This window comes from Rhineura floridana, chromosome 7 (assembly GCF_030035675.1).
Source record: "Rhineura floridana isolate rRhiFlo1 chromosome 7, rRhiFlo1.hap2, whole genome shotgun sequence".
NCBI lineage: Eukaryota > Metazoa > Chordata > Lepidosauria > Squamata > Rhineuridae > Rhineura > Rhineura floridana.
The window spans coordinates 58,669,727-58,688,380 of NC_084486.1; the positions used below are offsets into that span (position 1 = coordinate 58,669,727).

The following is an 18,654-nucleotide window of genomic DNA, read 5'->3' on the forward strand; positions in this document are numbered from 1 at the left end:
GAAATGGACTGCCTTCAAGTTGATCCCAACCTACGGCGACTCTATGAATAGGGTTTTCATGGTAAGTGGTATTCAGAGGTGGTTTACCATTGCCTTCCTCTGAGGCTGGCAGGCAGTGACTGGCCCAAGGTCACCCAGTGAGCTTCATGGTTGTGTGGAGATTCAAACCCTGGTCTCCCAGGTTGTAGTCCAACACTGACCCGGGGGAGGGGCAGGGAGGGGAGGAGAGGAGATTGGGTGGGTGGGCACTGGGCAGTGGGGAAGCCCCTTTCCTTTCCAAAAGGAAAACAATGTGAACAGTATCACTGCTTTTCAGCATTTCCCCAACCTTTTTATTCTACAGCAGGCACATGTAACCTCCCACCCAAAGCTGTCCCTGGCCACATCCACATCAGGCCTTAAATTCACTTTGGGCAGTCATGGCTTTTCTCAAGAATCCTAGGAAGTGTAGTTAGTGAAGGGTGGTGAGAGTTGCTAGGAGACACCCTGTTCCACTCACAGACCTTCAATCAGAGTGGCTGACTGTTAAACCAGGCTGGCTACTGGAGCTCTCTCAGCGGAATAGGAGTCTCCTCTCAGCACCCTTCACAAACTACACTTCCCAGGATTCTCTGGGGGAAGCCAGGACTGTCTAAAGTGAAATAAAGGTCTAGTGTGGGTGTGGCCCCCTGATTAGTGAAGCCCAGCAGCTGGGAGTCTGGCTTTTAGAACACTGACAGTTGGTTCTTACTGAGCATGCCCGACACTATCATTGAGTTCAAGGCAAAATTTCTTAAATTAATTAAAAATCAGCCAGGCTTTTTTTTTTTAACTTTTAACCTGCAGAAGATGAAGGTCAGAGTATGGGGCAAGGTCAGTAATAGGATTACAGGAACTCTGTGAACATGGCTTTTTAATGAATTTCAACAGTTTATGAGAATTCTGTCCAAAAAAAATCCAAAAGGGCTCTAGGTTTTCTCTCTCTTTTTTTAGACATTGAACTCTCTATTCTCTCTGACTGTTTTGTGTTTCTCCATGAAAATTTAGAAGGTTGTTAAGCAAGCATTTCTGAGTCCAGGACTATAGGTTTTGTAAGGTTTTGGTTTGAAATGAGCTTATGGAAAGCATCAGAATGGCACAGGGATATTTTCAATTTAACATTGCAGAATGTGAAAAATCCATGCTGGCTATAGTATACAGCCACTCTCATGGCTGTATAATAATGTTAAGATGTTTGTTAAGAACTGCTAAGTCTGCGAAGAAGACACACAGAGAAACACCCCCAGCAAATATATATTTACCAAGGTTCTAATAAAATAATTTCAGGCCAATTCTATGCATGTTTACAAATCCTATTGTATTCAACAGGGCTTATTCTCAGGTAAGCCTTGGAATCCTACACATTCTGCTAGTTGCCATTAAAAGATTAAGTTGCTTAAAAGGTTTCTAAGATTGATCAGTATGACAGAATCACACTTCACACCATTTCATAGACACAGTGAGCATGATTTATGCTTTTTATACCCTTCTTTTAAGCAGATTTCTTCCCAGATTAGAAAATGTCTTGTGAGTGACTTAATGGAAGAGGTGAATGGAAGAACCTTAAAAATCAGCAACCCCCAGGTACACACTACAGTGAGGAATTTCCACTCAGAACCACAGTACAAACTAGACTGGTGGTGTTAGACGGTGTTTATCAGCTGATGAGGAAGTCTTCTTGTGTGTTACTTTTTGTTACCACAACATGAACAAATTTGTTATGTTTGTGGTTCCAATGCCTGAACTTGCTTTGCGTCCTGTTCTCCACAGACTTGCTTCTCCCCTCGCCCCAATGAAAACAAAACAAGTAGAAGGCATACAATTGGCTTTCCTTAATTTCATTTCAAAAATTTGTCATTTTTTAAAAATCACATTAAGCAAATAGATTGTGTTCTTTAAACATAGACTTTTGCATATTCATCAGAAGAATAGTGAAAAATCTAGTAAATGGAACTTCCCTTTTCTATATGAAAGCTTCAGGAAAAAGTGAGGCAAGGGAGATCTTAGTCTTGTTCCTATTTTAGAATTTCTCCAGAAACGCTGCTTGACAAACAAAACTGGAACCAACCACATATGTGAAATCTCCTGTATTTTATTTTAAGGGCAGCTATTTGGTTCAGACAAATGTTTGGAATTTTGATTTGTCAGTCTTAATTCCATAACTCAGTGTATCCACATTCATTTACTTAATGGCTAGGATCCTCCAAGCATGGGTTGCATCTTCTACTTAAACAATTTGATCCTGACAGTTTCATGCCACTTCAGTTTAAATATCTATAGTTGCCCACGTTGCTACACTGGGGTGAATCTGATATACTATACAGAGGGCTCTGGATCATTACACTTTACCTCAGATTCTTGACATTAAGTTGTGAATATGCAAGCAATTCTCTAATTATTCACAGTGTTTCTGGTTTCACCTTTTTTCCCAGTAACAGTGGTAGTATCGCAGCAAAGTTTTTAAAAAGTTGCTTTTGGTGTACAACTATGCTGCTGCAGGCATTTTTGACTTACAATGGGATATTTTTACAGTCTTATTCCCTTATAAATTCTCACATATTATGATTGGCGTCCTTCTTGTATGCCTGCTACTAATCTGGTTTCAAGCTTTTGACACACTGCAAACTGAAGAAACAATTCTGAAAAACTGTACTCTTGATAGGAATGTTCTTGTTGCTGACAGAAATGAATAGGTTTCAATTACTGTAATTTCCAGCCACCATGTTTGCAGGGGGTTTGTTGTTGTTTCTCAATTCTTCAGAAAGTTTATAGCACAGTTTGCCTTTCACAAACTTTTTATTTCATAAATTGCCAGCATGGGGATCCCTGATACAGATTGGGACCCTAGCATGTGGGGAGGGTAAGGGGGCTTTAATTCATCTGCTGTAGTTATAACCTGGATCCAGGCCAATGTCCCTCTAATTTGCATTGGGGAAAAGCTCCCACTGGATTATTATTATTATTATTATTATTATTATTATTATTATTATAAAATGTGTTAGTTGCTTGCTATCCAAAGGTCTCCAAGCAACTTATAACATTGTTAAAAACACAAATAAATATATCATACAATAAAAACAAAACAAAAAAAGCAACAACACCCCAAAACAACAGGTGCTTTCCCCAATTTGCAGGAATTGGGAAGGAATCCAGATGGATACTGTAAATCCCTCCTACCTCCAATGCCAAGTTGCCAATTCATCTTGGGCACCTTTTGCTGGCAATTTGTGGATGAAAAAGCTTGCACTCTAGGGCAAACTGTATTATAACCATCACAGAAGTGTCCACCAAATACATAATATAGGGTGGAATTCATCTAATGCATCCCATCAGTGCAAGGACTTCCACTTCCATAATGGGACTTTCCCCCGTTCTCTGGGCCAGGACTTCAGTATTTTAAAAGTGTTTCATACAGTTTGCATTACTAAACTGACAATAGGTACATTCTTCTATTTTGGATAGAGGGAAAATCCACAACATTAAAAAGCAAGAAACAAAATCACTGAAGCAGGAGGATAACTTTTTACTAAGAAGTCACTAAAAATATCTGCACTGTGCCAAGTCATCAGGAGGCATTTAATTAAATGTTTGGATTTATTTAATGGACATGCAAAAATAAACTTTTATTTGACAGAGATACAGTACTGTAAAAAAATATTTTAAATACATAATCATAATAAAAACTGTTGACATGCAACCCTGCCAATTATAGAGCTCACTTCACCCTATATTATAGCTTTAAAGGGTGCTGCCACATAAGTAGGTATGGGGGGAGAATATTCGCTAAATTGGACCTGGCACCAAATTCCAGCTGAATTTGATAGTTTGCCATCCTTTCACACTGGCACCTTTTTCTTGCTGCGGGCCGTGGCTGTAATCGGCATGGATTTTGTGGCCGTGGCTGCAAATTGGCAAGAATTTATTCTTTTGAACTTTTCCCCATTTTACTTTGAGTTAGGTTGAGTTAAACCACGTGGAACACTGTGATCGTTTAAATAAGCTACCTAAAAATTACACAATGTTTTTCCTGCCGCAAAAAACCCAAAGGGAACACTGTGATCATTCATGTAAGCTAAACATTATGCAATGTTTTTCCCTACGCCAAAAATCCACATCAAATACTGTCATCATTTACACGTAATATGATAAATATGAAACTTTGGCCACAAAAAAAAAAATGCCGATCAAATCACCCAAAAACGTGCACAGCAGATCGAATCAGCAAGTGCGAGAGCAAGTGGGAACAAAAAAAGGATGGATCAGGAACAAATGATGGACTATTGGAATGCAAGTGAATTGGAACCATGCAGCAAACCCCATTCCTACACATAAGAGAGGCAGTTTAATTGGCATGTGGTTTTTCATATAGAACAACTCAAATGTAAACTAATGCAGTTCCTTCATTGCCATGGCTATGTAAGGAATAAAAAATATGTGCATTTCCACATAACTGTTTATATCATATGAGGTCAGAAAGCAAACCGAACATGGTATGCTCCTTTCTGCTACTCAGCTAGCAGCCAAGCAAAAACAAACGCCTTATGTATGCAACCACAATGTAGCAGGAAGCAAAAGAACAAGCTTACCTCTCTGACCGAGGTGAGGACACTATTTACAAGAAACCTTTAAAGCCTTGAAAAGCCACTCTTGTGGAGCTACAAGTAATGGGCAGCAAACACACTGGGGAGAGGATCCTGACTGTAGCAACATAAAATCTCTTGGGCTGTGTTCTGATTAACAACACACTTCTTCCTCAAAATTGTCACTGTTCTTTTGTAAGTAGGAAAGTCAAGCTGTCATAGGTCATCAATTCTCAAAGGGAGGGCCTTAGATTTTTCTGAGTATCTGAGAAACATCAGATTTCCCATATCCCATGATTTATGCTTCAAGCTAAGCAGAGAGAATGACAGCATAAGAATGTGCATTGCTATTACAGTTCAGGCCTCAGCAAGATTCATTATTTTCAGCACACACACATGGGGCCTGCACTCTGTTCTGAGAGGTATATTGCAGATTGGTGTGGGATAGCTTGGTAATGAATTACCTCTTTTCTCCATAGAACTCTTCTTTAAGAACTCATTGTTAATGATAATACAATCCCTTTTCCTTGCAACAAACCATTATGGTGTAGAAAACCTGATTGCTTAATTGTCTATGCTTAGCACAATGGTTCTCTGTGTGCTGGAAATGCTATACAGGAATTTGGCAGATGAGAACCTGGATGGACTGTTGAATGACCAGCCAAATAGGAACAGACCTGGGACTGGAAGACTGAAAGCAACTTGGCTCTGAACCAAACTGAGAAATAGCCAGGTGGAGCAGAACTATGGTGGTGCTTGACACAGGCACCTGATTGTGGAACTACCGTCACCCTCTAATATGGTTGGTGCTCAGCCTTATAAGCTTTCTGCATCAACTGAACACCTACTTAATCCCCCAGGCTTTTGGTTAATCTGTGTTGCTGCACCTTGTAAATAAATATTTGACTGTGTATGTGCTCTTGCCTGTTTTATAGTTTACTGACAGCTTGATTGTATAATTTTATTGTTTCATTGGTATTGTATCCCACTTTGGGATTATTTTATAATGAAAAGCAGGTTCCAAGTTTGATAAATAAATAAAATATTTATGGTTGTTCACAGTCCATTCTTTGGGAAAGGTTGGTAAGAGGAAGGCTAGTTAAGCCTCTAGGAGCTGAGAATGAGGAGCCACTTTGAATTCGGACAGACCATGGGTTGTGAACAGAGCTTGAAGGTGCTGTATACCCAGCTTAATCTATGTAGTAGCAGAGAACACTGATGCCAGCCCCCTGTATGGGATCACTGGCCAAACTGGCTACAGTTCAGCAAGATTTTTAACATTTCTAAATGGTACAGCATCAAAAATAAATTGAAATTCTTACCGTGAATTTATCTTCCCAGGGGTTCCTGGAGGGCATTCAGATTCTCAGGATGGCGCCTCCCCCCCGGCACGACAGGCAGGGTCCTATCTTTTAATTACCTCACCCAGGGGTAGGAGCCATCCTGTCCTCCAGACCGACTGGAAGAGCAAGGACGGCCCCTCGACCCTCAGTGGAAAAATTCTGTGTGTCCAAACTTATTAAAAGAAAAAAAAATGCCATGGAACTAGGCAGAGAAAAATGACAGAACGTTAGTAAAAAGATAAATTAGATACTGCCATGAAATCCATAGGGAGGCCCTAACTACCTCCCCCACATGTGGGGAGCTGGCAGAAGCCACCATGAACTAGTGTGAGTAGACTAATGGCATCAGAATGAAGAAGTGGGGCAATGCCCTCAAGGAACCCCTGGGAAGAGAAATTCATGGTAAGAATTTCCATTTATTCCCCAGTGGTTCCTGGAGGGCATTCAGATTCTCGGGATGTACCAGAGCCCAATGACCTCCTGGGCGGGATTCCGGGTGCCAACAAGTCATGCACAAACTACCCTTTGAAACACTCTCCTCCCAAAGGCTGCGTCCGCTGAAGCCCAGGAATCGATTTTATAGTGTTTGGAGAATGTATTCAGTGAGGCCCATGTGGCTGCTCTACATATGTCCTCAATTGGGAAACTCTCCTTAAAGGCAGTGGAAGTGGAAGCCCCCCTCAATGAATCGGCTGTGAGTCCCCCCTGGTGGCAATTTGCCCAGAGTCTGGTAAATTGCCCAGAGTCTGGTAGACCTGAACAATTGCCTCCCTAAGCCACCTGTAGATGGAAGAAGATGAAACCTTCCTTCCTCTGGTAACCCTGTCAAAGGAAACGAACAGAGCTTCTGTTTTCCTGAAAACAGAAGTCCTATCTAAATAAAAACAGAGGGCTCTGCGCACATCCAGAGAATGCCAAGCCCTTTCCTTGGAAGAAGTGGGATTAAGACAGAATGATGGGAGAACCACCTCCTGTGCCCTATGAAAACCTTGTCCTGATGAAAAAATACATAGCTGTGGATCGGATGAGACGGCTCCCAGTTCTGAGACCCTGCGCGCTAATGTGATAGCCACTAGAAAAACTGTCTTGAGTGTCAGGAACTTCTTGCATGTAGCCAGTGGCTCAAAAGGGTGCCCCATCAAGGCGGAGAGTACCCAGTTCAGATTCCATGTAGGAAACCTATGATTCGCTGGCAGATTCCTCTGCCCCACACCTCTGAGGAAACGTCAACGCAAGGGATGTGTGGATAAGGGAGGATCCCTCTTGCAACCCAAGATACTGCTAATGGCAGCCGCTTGCCGTTTCAAAGTATTGGAGCTGAGCTCTTTGTCCAACCCCACCTGTAAGAAACCCAGTACGTCCACCACTTTCCTAGAGGGTGGGTCCCTCGCATTGACTCTACACCACTCCACAAACCTTTTCCATGTGGAGCCATAAGTTTAATATGTGGAAGCCTTCCAAGAAGCCAGAAGAGTATCAGCCTCCACGCAGTTAAGCAAAAGAGCTCTGGACGTGGATGAAGAAATGGTCCCTGCCTCAGCAGGTCTGATCTGATAGGAAGATGCCATGGTTCCTGAACAGACAGGTGGAGAAGCTCTGGAAACCAGTGTTTCCTTGGCCAATACGGTGCTACGAAGATCACCTTGGCCTGCAACTGTTGGATGCATCTTACAGTCTGTAACAGTAGAGGAAAGGGAGGAAAGGCGTAAAGTAACTCCCTCGGCCAAACTGTTGCCAGAGCATCCCATCCCTGCACCTCCGGATGCTGAAAACGTGAGAAGAACTTTGCGAGTTGGGAGTTCTGGTATGTTGCAAAAAGATCCACTTGTGGGACCCCGAAATGTCTGATGATCTGGCGGAATCCTTGGAGATGAAGTTGCCACTCTGCCTCCAGGAGTTATGTTCCGCTCAGCCAGTCTGCTGTCACGTTTTGTATTCCAGCTACGTGTTCCGCCTTCAGTGACCCGAAGTGAGACTTTGCCCATTGGAACAGAAGGCGAGCTTCCTTTGCTAGGGCTCTCAACTTCGTTCCTCCTTGATGGCCTTCACTGCCACGTTGTCGGTCCACACCAGGACATGGACCCTTATGACGTGTAGAGCAAACTTCAATAGTGCCAGTCTCATTGCTCGGAGCTCCAGCCAGTTGATGCTCTGGTCCAGTTCCCTGGCCTTCTACACACCCTGTGCCACATGTGACTCCAGGTGAGCCCCCCAGCCATAAAAGCTGGCATCTGTTGTGAGTACCTTCCTTACCGGCGTCTCCAGGCTCACTCCCAAGTAGCCTCTGAGGAGACTGCCACCACCTCAGTTCTTGGTGCAGAGACGAGCTGATTGGAACCTGCATCCTGCGGGATTGAGCAATTTGGTCCTGGATGGGTACTTGCAGCAGGGGTCAAGAATGAAAATGAGCCCAGCTCACTAGGTCCTGGAAGGATACCAGCATCTCCTGTAGTTTTGCCAGTTCCATCATCTCTACTGCCCTGGACAAGGTCACCTTTAATGTGAGCTCCTGGATCTTGGCCACCCGCTCCTGAGTGAGCCTCATGCAGTATTGGACTGAGTCTATTTGCATTCCCAGATGGGTAATGTTCTGCATGGGCTCCAGGGCGCTTTTCGAAGTTCACCACAAAGCTGTGGCTGGTAAGGCAGGACAGAGTGGTCTGAATATCCCTCCTGCACTGATCCCTTGATGAGGCCCGGACAAGAATATTGTGGAGATACGGGTGAACCCGTACCCCCAGGGTCCTCAGATGAGCCATCAGTGCCACTAGGACCTTGGTAAAAACCCTGGGGGTGGAAGTCAGTCCGAATGGAAGAGCCTTGTATTGGTAATGCTTGTTGGCATAACAGAAACGAAGGAATTTTCTGTGTTCCTGTCATATTGGAACATGGAGATATGCCTCCGATAGGTCTATGGAGGCCATCCAATCGCCTTGGTTGATGGCCTCTGAGATGGATTTCAAGGTTTCCATTTTGAATTTCTGGTAGGCCATTCTCCGGTTGAGCCATTTGAGATCTAAAATAGCCCTTGTCTGTCCATTCTTTTTCAAGACGAGAAAGAAAATTAAGTAGACTCCCCTGTTCCTTTCCCGAGCTGGTACTGGTTCCACTGAGCTGATGTCCAGTAGATGTTGTATGGCCATGAGGAAGGCCCTGTGTTTGTCCAACTTGGTCAACTTAGGGGTCCTGATGAATTTCTCTCTGGGGCGCCTTGAAAATTCCAAGGAATACCCTGAGGAAACTGTTGCCAGGACCCAGTGATCAGACGTTGTCACGGTCCAGACTGTCTTGAAGTCAAGCAAGCATCCCCCTATGCCTTCCTGGGGTGCCAACAACTTGGCATCAGGATGACTGTCCCTTCTTCACTCCCTTCTAGAACTTAGACTGGGAAGGATGAGGTGGTGGATGGGATCTTGACTGGTTGGAACTTGTGTATCTATCTTGTCTCCCCCACCGGGCCTTGCATCCTGATGACGTGATTTGGCAATGGAAAGGCTTTGAGCTCCGAAAGGACTGAATCTGTTTAGACTTACATTCATCCTTCTTTGCCCCTGGCAGCGCTTTCTGCTTCTCCCTAGTTTCAACAAGGACCTTTTCTAGTGGTTCCCCAAAATGTTTGGGCCCCCAAAGGGGAGTTGGCCAGATGCCCCTGGGATTCTGGGTCCACGTCCCAATGACAGAGCCACAGGTTACATCTTGCCACTGTGCTGGAGGCCATTGCCCTGGCATTAAACATCATAGCGTCCCATGTGGCATCCGCTTGGAAGGCTACTGCCAGAGAAATCTTTTTCAGACCATCTTTGATGCCCTTGGGAATGTCCTCTCTGCTGGCCAGCTCATCCGCCCACATCATGTTTGCTTTGGTAAGTACTGACGCAGCCGCTGAGGCTCTGAAAGCGGCTCCTTGTGCCTCAAATTCTCTGCGCAGTGGCACCTTGACCCTCTTATCACAAGCATCCTTAGGCCCTCCTTCCCCCTCTGTTGGAAGAACTGCAGAGGAAGAGAGAGCAACCACTGGCTGGTCCACTGCTGGCGTTCTAAGCTGTTCCATCACCAAGGGGACAAAGGAGTAATGCTTGCTAACCAGCTTGTGCAGTGGTTTATGTTTACCTGGAGTTGCCCACTCTGCTGACCACAGCTCCTCGAAAGAGACCAGGAAAGGGAGAATAGATATTCTGGGTGGCTTTCTGGGAAGGCTGATTTAGACCCGTTGGAGAAAGTAGAAGCAGCTGGATCAGCTTCCTTAGGTTGCTCTTCGGGTAATTCCAGGATCCGCCTAGTTTTGGCAAGAATTGCAGGAAAAACCTCTGCTGGGAAGAGTCTCCCCCTTGGGGGGATGGCTCCAATTCCTCCTTAGATAGTTCCCCTTCCTCCCTGTCTGATGAGGATGAGGAGTGCCCCAAACCTGGTAGAAGCCCCAAGGCAGTGGCGGCCTTATTACTAAATCTCCTTTTGGCCCCATGTCTCCCCTTCTGACTATAGGAAGAATTGGCCCTCTAACGCCTATGCCTGCCCCTCTGGTTCATCCTATAAACTGGTGAGGAAGAAGAGGCAGATGAAATGGATATGGAGGAGAGAGATGAAGATGAAGGTGTGGGGGAGGGTGACTTTGTCCGCCTCCTCTTTTTGTGCCCCTTTTGGGGGTGATGCCTTCTCTTTTGAGTGGGCAACTGGGAAGTGCAGGGCCTGAGGCTGGTTCCCGATTGAGCAGTCCCAGTCCGCCCAACCTCTTTTGCCATGACCCCTTTGACCCAACTGAGAAACTTTGGGAAATCTTCCTGCCCTGGAATGGCAAAGCACTACTTACCCCTTCCCTCTGGTGCTCCCGCACTCTCAAGGCCTGCTCCGAGTGGTGGGAGAGAGATGGTGACTGCTCTTCCTCCATCTCGCTAGTTTGTGCATGTTCACGCCCTTCCAGGGGGCTGCTAGTCATCACGGGTGAACTTTACCAGGCCTCCAATCCTATGCTGGGGGTAGGAGAGGCCTGAACTGGCGTAGGGGCGTAGCACGGCTTTTCCCACCTTTCCTGCTACTCTTTGCGGCAAAGCCAGAGTGCGCGTCCTCTCACTTCTGCCCTCCTACGCACGGTTGCACCTCCCTTAGATTTAAGGAGAGAGTGCGAATAGCCAAAGACCAGCTGCCGCTGCTGCCACCATGCCTCTTCTTTTAGGCGAGAAGGCGCGAGCCGCACCGCCGGCTAACTCCCTTGTGGTGGGCTCCTAGGCCCTCTAATTGTTCTCACACTCCCCGTCCTTATCTAAAGAGTTTGGGGAGGGAAGGGGGAGGGAGGGGAAAAAGTCTAAGAGAAAAGATAAGAGGATTAGCCAGAACAAAGAAGAGGAAAGAGAGGTGAGGAATCTAACAAAAGAAGACAGGCTGGCTCTTAAGGAGCTCAGCCAGACCCTGACTGTCCACCGCAAAAGGCTCCTCTCCCTGGGTGAGGTAATTATAAGATAGGACCCTGCCTATTGTGCCAGGGGGAGGCGCCATCCCGAGAATCTGAATGCCCTCCAGCAACCACTGGGGAAGGAAAGATGTTAGGGTTTACAGACTCATACTCCATCCAAAAAAGAGAGAGATCAAATTATGAACATACATAATTTTTTAAAAGTTGGTCCATTTTTCTTCTAAAGCAGTTACTATACTAAATTTGTTAGCTGTATTTTCTATGTCTAAAGAAAAACAGTATTAAACTTACATTAACAGTATTTAACTTACATTAAACTCCTCCCGAAATAACTTCCCATCATCAGCTGCTCTTGTCCGTATTTCATCTTCCAAGTGCTCCACTGGAATAGGAAAATACTTCTTTGGGCCAGAGGGAGACCTCCTGAGAAGCATCACTCTTTGTTGTTCTGTTGAATAGAATGCCAAACATATGAATAATGGGATTACAGTTCAAATGTTCATTTATAATAAAGATTTTATTTTATTAGACCCACAAGGTGTATGGCTGAACTGAAAGATTAAAATGTACATCAAAAAACATCCAGGCGGTAAACTGATGATTTCAGTAGAAACTACTATATGCCAAGAAATATCTTCAGGAGTACGCGGTAGACTAAAAATGATGCAAGACTATGTAGAAAGCAAACTCAAATTCTGGGCTGTGACCTACAATGGCGAAACAAGTCCAACACTGGCATTTTCTCTTCCATTAATGAGACTATAAGCTTAATTATAGTGTCATAGAAACTCAATTTAAAGTCAAAAACCAGTTTCATTAACTGGCTTAATTTCATTCATATCTTGACTGTTAATTGTGCCTTTGTGGTCCTCTAAACACCTCCTAAATTAACAGAAAATATTAATGAAATTAAGCCAATTGATGAAACTGCTTTTTGTTTGAAAATATAAAATTCTTTGAGTGTTTATCACAGTATAGGTAACCTTATAGAAATAAAATGCTACAGGTAGATTTTCTTAATAAATATCATATAACACTTGCTATTTTAAGACCTAGTTCTCACTGAGGTGTTAAACCTGTGACTTGGCTATATATACACACAAGCCTATCAGGAAGAAGTGTCCCAACTAGCTTAACTCCTCTTCTGCCTCAACACCTAGGTTACAATGTGCAGGCAACTTTTTATAGTGTAATATTCAATCAGGCTTGCAGTCTAAAGTAGTTCAGTTCAGACACGGGTTGACAACACAAGCTAAAACTAGACTTAAGCTAGCATAGACAAAAGAAGATTAAAGGGAACATGGTAGCAATTTTAAAATAATCATAATGGGAGAAACAGAGACTCAATGAGGTAATTAATGGGGTGAAAGACCTTTCAGAGGAGCAGACACATTAGATTTCAAAGCAAAAACATCATAACTATAAAAATGGTAAGTCAAAGTATCCAGAAAATTGTTGGATGTTTTTCCTGTCATGGAGATTTTAAAAATGACACAGTGAGCATTTACTGGGGATAGTTTACATTTAGGAAAACGGGATGGATAAGGCAGAGCTAACTGTTCTGGATACGCCTTCCATCAAGGATAATTTTATAAAATGTACAATTTTAGGAAATCACAATATCAGACGTTAAAATAGATGAGTATTTCTTATCAGTTACCCATGACCATCACTGTATATATTGTAAAACACACAGTAGATCAAAAAGCACTAAATAAATAATAAATTAATCATCATTAAAACCTTGAAAAAACAGGGACTTTGTTCCTTAAAACACAAATCCCATCAAAGCATGCCACCTTTCAAACAGTACTAGGCACCTGACAAAAACTTGTCCCCATCCCCAAAAACCTTACAATCTTTGCACACCTTGTTTGAGCTAGGTCTTTCTAATAAAAGCACTGTTACAGGATTGTGGGGGTGGGTTTGGATGATATCTGTGAGACCATCTATCTATCTATCTATCTATCTATCTATCTATCTATCTATCTATCTATCTATCTATCTATCTATCTATCTATCTATCTATCTAATCTTTTATTCCGCCCTTCCTCCCAGCAGGAGCCCAGGGCGGCAAACAAAGCACTAAAACAATTTAAAACATCATAAAAACAGATCTTAAAATACATTAAATCAAAACAGCATTAAAAACATTTTTTTTTAAAAAAAACTTTAAAAAAGGGTTAAAAATTATTAAAAACATATTAAACAATTCTAAGACAGATGCAGACTGGGATGGGTCTCAAAAGGCTTGTTGAAAGAGGAAAGTCTTCAAAAGGTGCCGAAAAGATAGCAGAGATGGCGCCTGCCTAATATTCAAAGGGAGGGAATTCCACAGGGTAGGTGCTGCCACACTAAAGGTCCGTTTCCTATATTGTCAGAACAAACCTCCTGATAAGATGGTATCTAGTCTAGTCGCCTTTGTTAATCTAGTAGAGTGACCAGATGAGCTAATGGGTCTGTCAAGTGCCCATTAACAGGTGAACAGATTTTGGGCCAGAGAGACCCTGTTGTTATTGGAACTCTTTTCAGGAGAGAGGCCCTTCCTCCCCTCTCCCCATCCTGGAGTCAAAGAGAGGTGTGCATTTCTAGTCTAGGCTGGGGAGAAGCTGGGAATTGGAGACAGAGAGGCTTGCTTACTCTCCTTACACCCAAGCTGTGAGTAATGGGGAGCAAGATCTGATGGACTGTTAATGCTGTGAACCTTCCATCTTAGGCTCAGGTTGGAAGGTATGTAAATAAAAACCATATATCCTGTAAGACACCATAGTCCCCACCGACCCTCCTTTCAGTGTGTCGTAGTGGTTAGAGCATTGGACTAGAAGACCAGGGTTCAAATCCCTACACAGACATGAAGCCTTGGGCAAATCACCAACTCTCTGAGCCTAACCCACGTCACAGGGTTGTTGTGAAGATAAAATGGGGAGGAGCAGAAACATATATGCCACCTTGAGCTCACCAGAGGAAAGATGGGCTATATAATAAATAAATAAATAACCTCCAGACAACTACCCTTTTGTAAATATACATAGAACATTTGCAAAATGATGATTAAGACTGCACCAAGGAAAAGAAAAGGCATGAAATAATTTGTCCTTGTTTCCCTTCCTCTTTTGCTTCATTATCACATGTTTCTGCTACAGTTCTGCTTTAATCACTGGATGATGTATTCTTGTTTAACACTTGCTATACTTATATTTGTACTAATGTTACACATAAAATCTGGTGTAGCGTAGTGGCTAATAATATAAATTGTGAGTTCAGCTATCGAGTTTAAACATCATACCTCAACTATAACTCACTGGCTGCCTCTTAGCCCCTCACCTGCAAAATGGAAATGTACAATACAGGACTATTTGAAGAATTACTGGTTGAATCCTGAGTTGCCTCTGAAGATCAGTTGCTGGGAGTCATAAGTGGGGAGATTGCTGTTGCACTCAGGTCCTGCTTGCAGGCCTCCCTTAGGAATCTATTTGGCCACAGGATGCTGGACTAGATGGGCCATTGGCCTGATCAAGCAGGGCTCTTCTTATGCCCTTCCATTCACAAAAGAGACTAGAATTTAGTGGAGAATCCCAATGGAAGTGGGGGAAGGTGATTTTTGCTAACTCCCCCTTTTCCCTGCAGCCCCCCAATCTATCTCCCATGCATTTTCAAAGGGTCCCCAAACCACTGAGAACAGATTTACAGTGGGCACAAGCAGCTCCAGGGAAAAGGAGAAAACAGTTTCTTCCTCCTTCCACCAGCAGGAGGGACCTATGAGTGGTTTTGCTCACAGGGTCTCTGGATCAGAGCCATTGTGTGTCAAACTACACAAGTGTAGAATTCAGCATGTCTGACTTTTCTTCAATTAATTACAACCACAGAGGGAGTTGTTTTATGGGGATCACAGCACACAGGGAGTAAGGCTTACCCCCTCCTTCCCCAGTCGCAATGGAGTATAATAGGATATTTTTACTGAGCCTTGCAAGCTTGTGAGGGAGGGGCACCATATTTGGGGAGGGTTACATCGGGAAGAGAAATTCTCACCTACCCCACATGCTCTGATTCCAACAATTCTCACAGCGCAATATCACACATATCTACTCAGACACAATTCTATTAAGTTCAGTAGGACTTATTCCCATGTACATGTGTACAGGAATGCAATATGGAATTGCTAAGCATTAGTAACATAACACTGGCCATGATCTAGGACAGAGAGAAACATTCTTAAGCACCACTGCTTTTAAGCAAACCGATATTCAATAACTGTGTATTTTTGCAAGTCCAATTCATAGCTGTATTAAAGGTTGTTTCACACATTGCACAGAAGCAAACCCAGATTTACATCGAATTGTTCATTCAATTGGGTGCTACAGCTGATTCTTACTTCATCACAAGTGGGGTACACATATTTTGAAACTACTGTTTCTCACATTTGCACATATTTAATTAATTAATTGTTTGTTTGTTTATTTATTGTATTTATGTCCCATCTTTTTATCCAAGCATCTCAAGGTGGTGTACATTGTTTTCACCCTTCTGATTTAATCCCCACAACAACCCTGTGAGGTAGATTAGTCTGAGAGGCAGAGACTGGCCCAAGGTCACCCAGTGAGTTCCATGGCTGTGTGGGGATTTGAACCCTGGTCTTCCATGTTCTAGTCTAACACCCTAACTGTTTTACCACACTGGCTCACTGGTGTATTTATTGAAAATATTTATATACCACCCTTCTTTAAAACTGATTTTAGGGCAACATACACTTCAGATCTCTCAGTTCTACACCTAACACATACAACATGTAAAATAACCCAAAGTCTAACTTAACTTTTCTAAAACAAAATAAATCCATTTCCAATCTTTTTTGTTGGATCAGGGCTTCCTTGTAAAATCCTACATGTTATAGCTAGAAGCCTACAAACATCCTATTGTTATAAAATCAAAAGTTATTTTAAAAAGTTTTCAAATTCAGTTAAAAACCAAGCATAACAAACATTTCAATACCTAAACATTTATATTTCTGCATTATATTTGCCACCTTAAAAAATCAAGATGTTCAATATTAAGTAAATCAAATGTATAGTTACCTTGCTCTTCCAAGATTCCATTCGGTATTTTTTTATCACTGGAATTCACAACTGCTTTTCTGTGTTTCTTGAACCTTAACAAATATAGCAAGATGCATTTAGGGGGATATGGGGAAGTCTAGATTTCTTCAGAATAAATTAGTTACAATTTACACATATTACAAAAGATTTATGTTGCACAAACCATGTAATTCTGGAGAAACTCTTTCTAATCATCTTCCGATTGTAAAAGCTTCAGATGGTGGACAGAAACACTATGTGTAACATCCTCTGCTGCTATAGCTAATGTGGGAGAGTACAACCAACACAGCTGCACGTATACACACTTTCATTTCCTTATTAGATCACATGGAAACAAGATTAGACTAGTTCCAAGTTAAGTGCTTGATGCCTGCTTACCTGAAGAAATAGCCAGCTAAAAGAATTAAAATTATGAACACCAGAGTCAGGATCAGCATTGAAGTCAACAGATGTGGTGGTGGACCGTTTTCTTTTGGAGGACCTAGGAATTAAAAACAGAAGTGTGGAGTGGGGAAACAATGAATTGCTTAATGTCTAACAGATAAAATTACATGTATGTAGTCAATACTTACCAAAGCAAAAGTACACAAATTAGCCACATGACATTTTAAACAAGTCTCATGAAGTTATGTTTTCCTGGAACTGGTAATTCTTAGGAAAGCATTTCTTAAGTATGACAAATTTGATTATCTGAAAGAAATAAGTTAAGTGTTGCCTGAAATATTTTGGTAGTCGTTTTCTTTGCACCACTACCAAGTATGAAAATATGTAATCACATGTGTTGCTCTACCTCTTCTTCTATTTAACAGATTACAACATCCAAGTTTGGAATATTTTATTTCCTGTAACCCAGATGCCAAAATTATAGCAGAAGTTTTCTTTATTTATTAAATTTATATCCTGCCCTTCCTTCCATAAGGAGCCCTCAGCGACAAACAAAAAACACTAAAAACACTCTAAAACAAACAAAACATCTTTAAAACCATATTAAAACAAAACATCTTTTAAAAAAGAGAGAAATACTGAGAAACCTAACAGCAACAGTTCCCAATCACTTGCACTTTAAGGAATTAACATACAACCATTCATTCCCATCTCCTTAAAACATTAGTTTTATCAAACTTATTCACAGTGAATCCCCTGCACTCAAATGAAAGGATTGTTTTAAAAAAAATGAGTGAGAAGGCTCCTTCTGATTTCATATGCTCCCCCAATTTGGATTATACACATGGTGGGAAGCAGGAAAGCTCCCAGCCTCTTATAATATCTCCAGTACACAGACAGACAGAAAAATAGGGCTTATGTGTGTAAAGTCCAACATGCATAGGCCGTAATTGTGTGATCAACTGCCAGATTTCATCTAAAAAACCTAACTATGTGATTTGGACCTATGTACACCAAACATTATACCATCATGTGTACTTCTAGGGACTTCACATGGAAAGGGGGCACACCATCACTTTCTATCACATACATATAGATTGTATCAAGGACAGGTATTATCTGTTTTGGCCCCTACTGCTAGTTTATACACTATGCTAAAATGACAGGATTAGGTCACTCCATCAATTAAAAAAAACTGGTCAAAAATAGTTTTGTCATAAAACTATTTTCTTCTTTGCTGTCAGACAACACTATCATACAATAAATGGGCCACCACATCCACTTTTGAGTTTTGTAGAATATTTCACCATCAAAACAGCTGGATGTCCACCGACTAGCATCCCAAGCTTAAAATGGTAGTAACTTACCCACTATCACAAGTACTTCCTTCCTCTTCTATTCTACAAGCCAAGGTTTCAAGGGGGGATACTCATCAAGAAAAGGAAAAAATGAAGAGAATATATGGCCAGATCAGATTATACCAGTGGCTTAATTTTACAGTAGGAGTATATTAGGGTTGCCAGGTCAGAAGCATCCCAAACCCTGAGATTTCAGGTGTGGGCCCTAGTGATACGTTAAGCATCAACAACAGTTGCTAGGAGCACACAATTCAAACAATAACATTGATCTGATTGGAAATTAAGATAGAAATCTTAGCTAAAAGATACAGCCTGGACAGGGAACATTTAATCTAGCCTACTTGCTTCTGGCAAGAAGGGTTTAAGTGCCCTCAGGCCAGGCCAGTCACCAGAAGGCCACTGTAGGAAGAAAGGAGCCTAGTGTTATGGAGATGTTAGATAAGAGAACTCAGGAGTAAAGATGGATGCCCC

The 18,654-nt window shown here is 42.3% G+C and overlaps 1 protein-coding gene across 11 annotated transcripts in view; it reads right to left on the reverse strand.

Annotated features, from left to right (window-relative positions):
* The window catches only part of PTPRE (protein tyrosine phosphatase receptor type E), a 216,312-nt gene that overhangs the window by 40,277 nt on the left and 157,381 nt on the right, over positions 1-18,654 (reverse strand). For 9 of the 11 annotated variants that reach the window (XM_061635662.1, XM_061635661.1, XM_061635663.1 and 6 more), the window contains 3 exons: positions 16,820-16,922; positions 16,421-16,494; positions 11,660-11,796 (listed from right to left, as the gene is read on the reverse strand). In XM_061635662.1, coding sequence (XP_061491646.1) covers positions 11,660-11,796; positions 16,421-16,494; positions 16,820-16,922 — 314 coding nt within the window. Of the gene's footprint in view, positions 1-11,659; positions 11,797-16,420; positions 16,495-16,604; positions 16,692-16,819; positions 16,923-17,013; positions 17,117-18,654 lie in introns of those variants that run through there. The other 2 variants (XM_061635668.1, XM_061635671.1) reach the window with 2 other exon arrangements.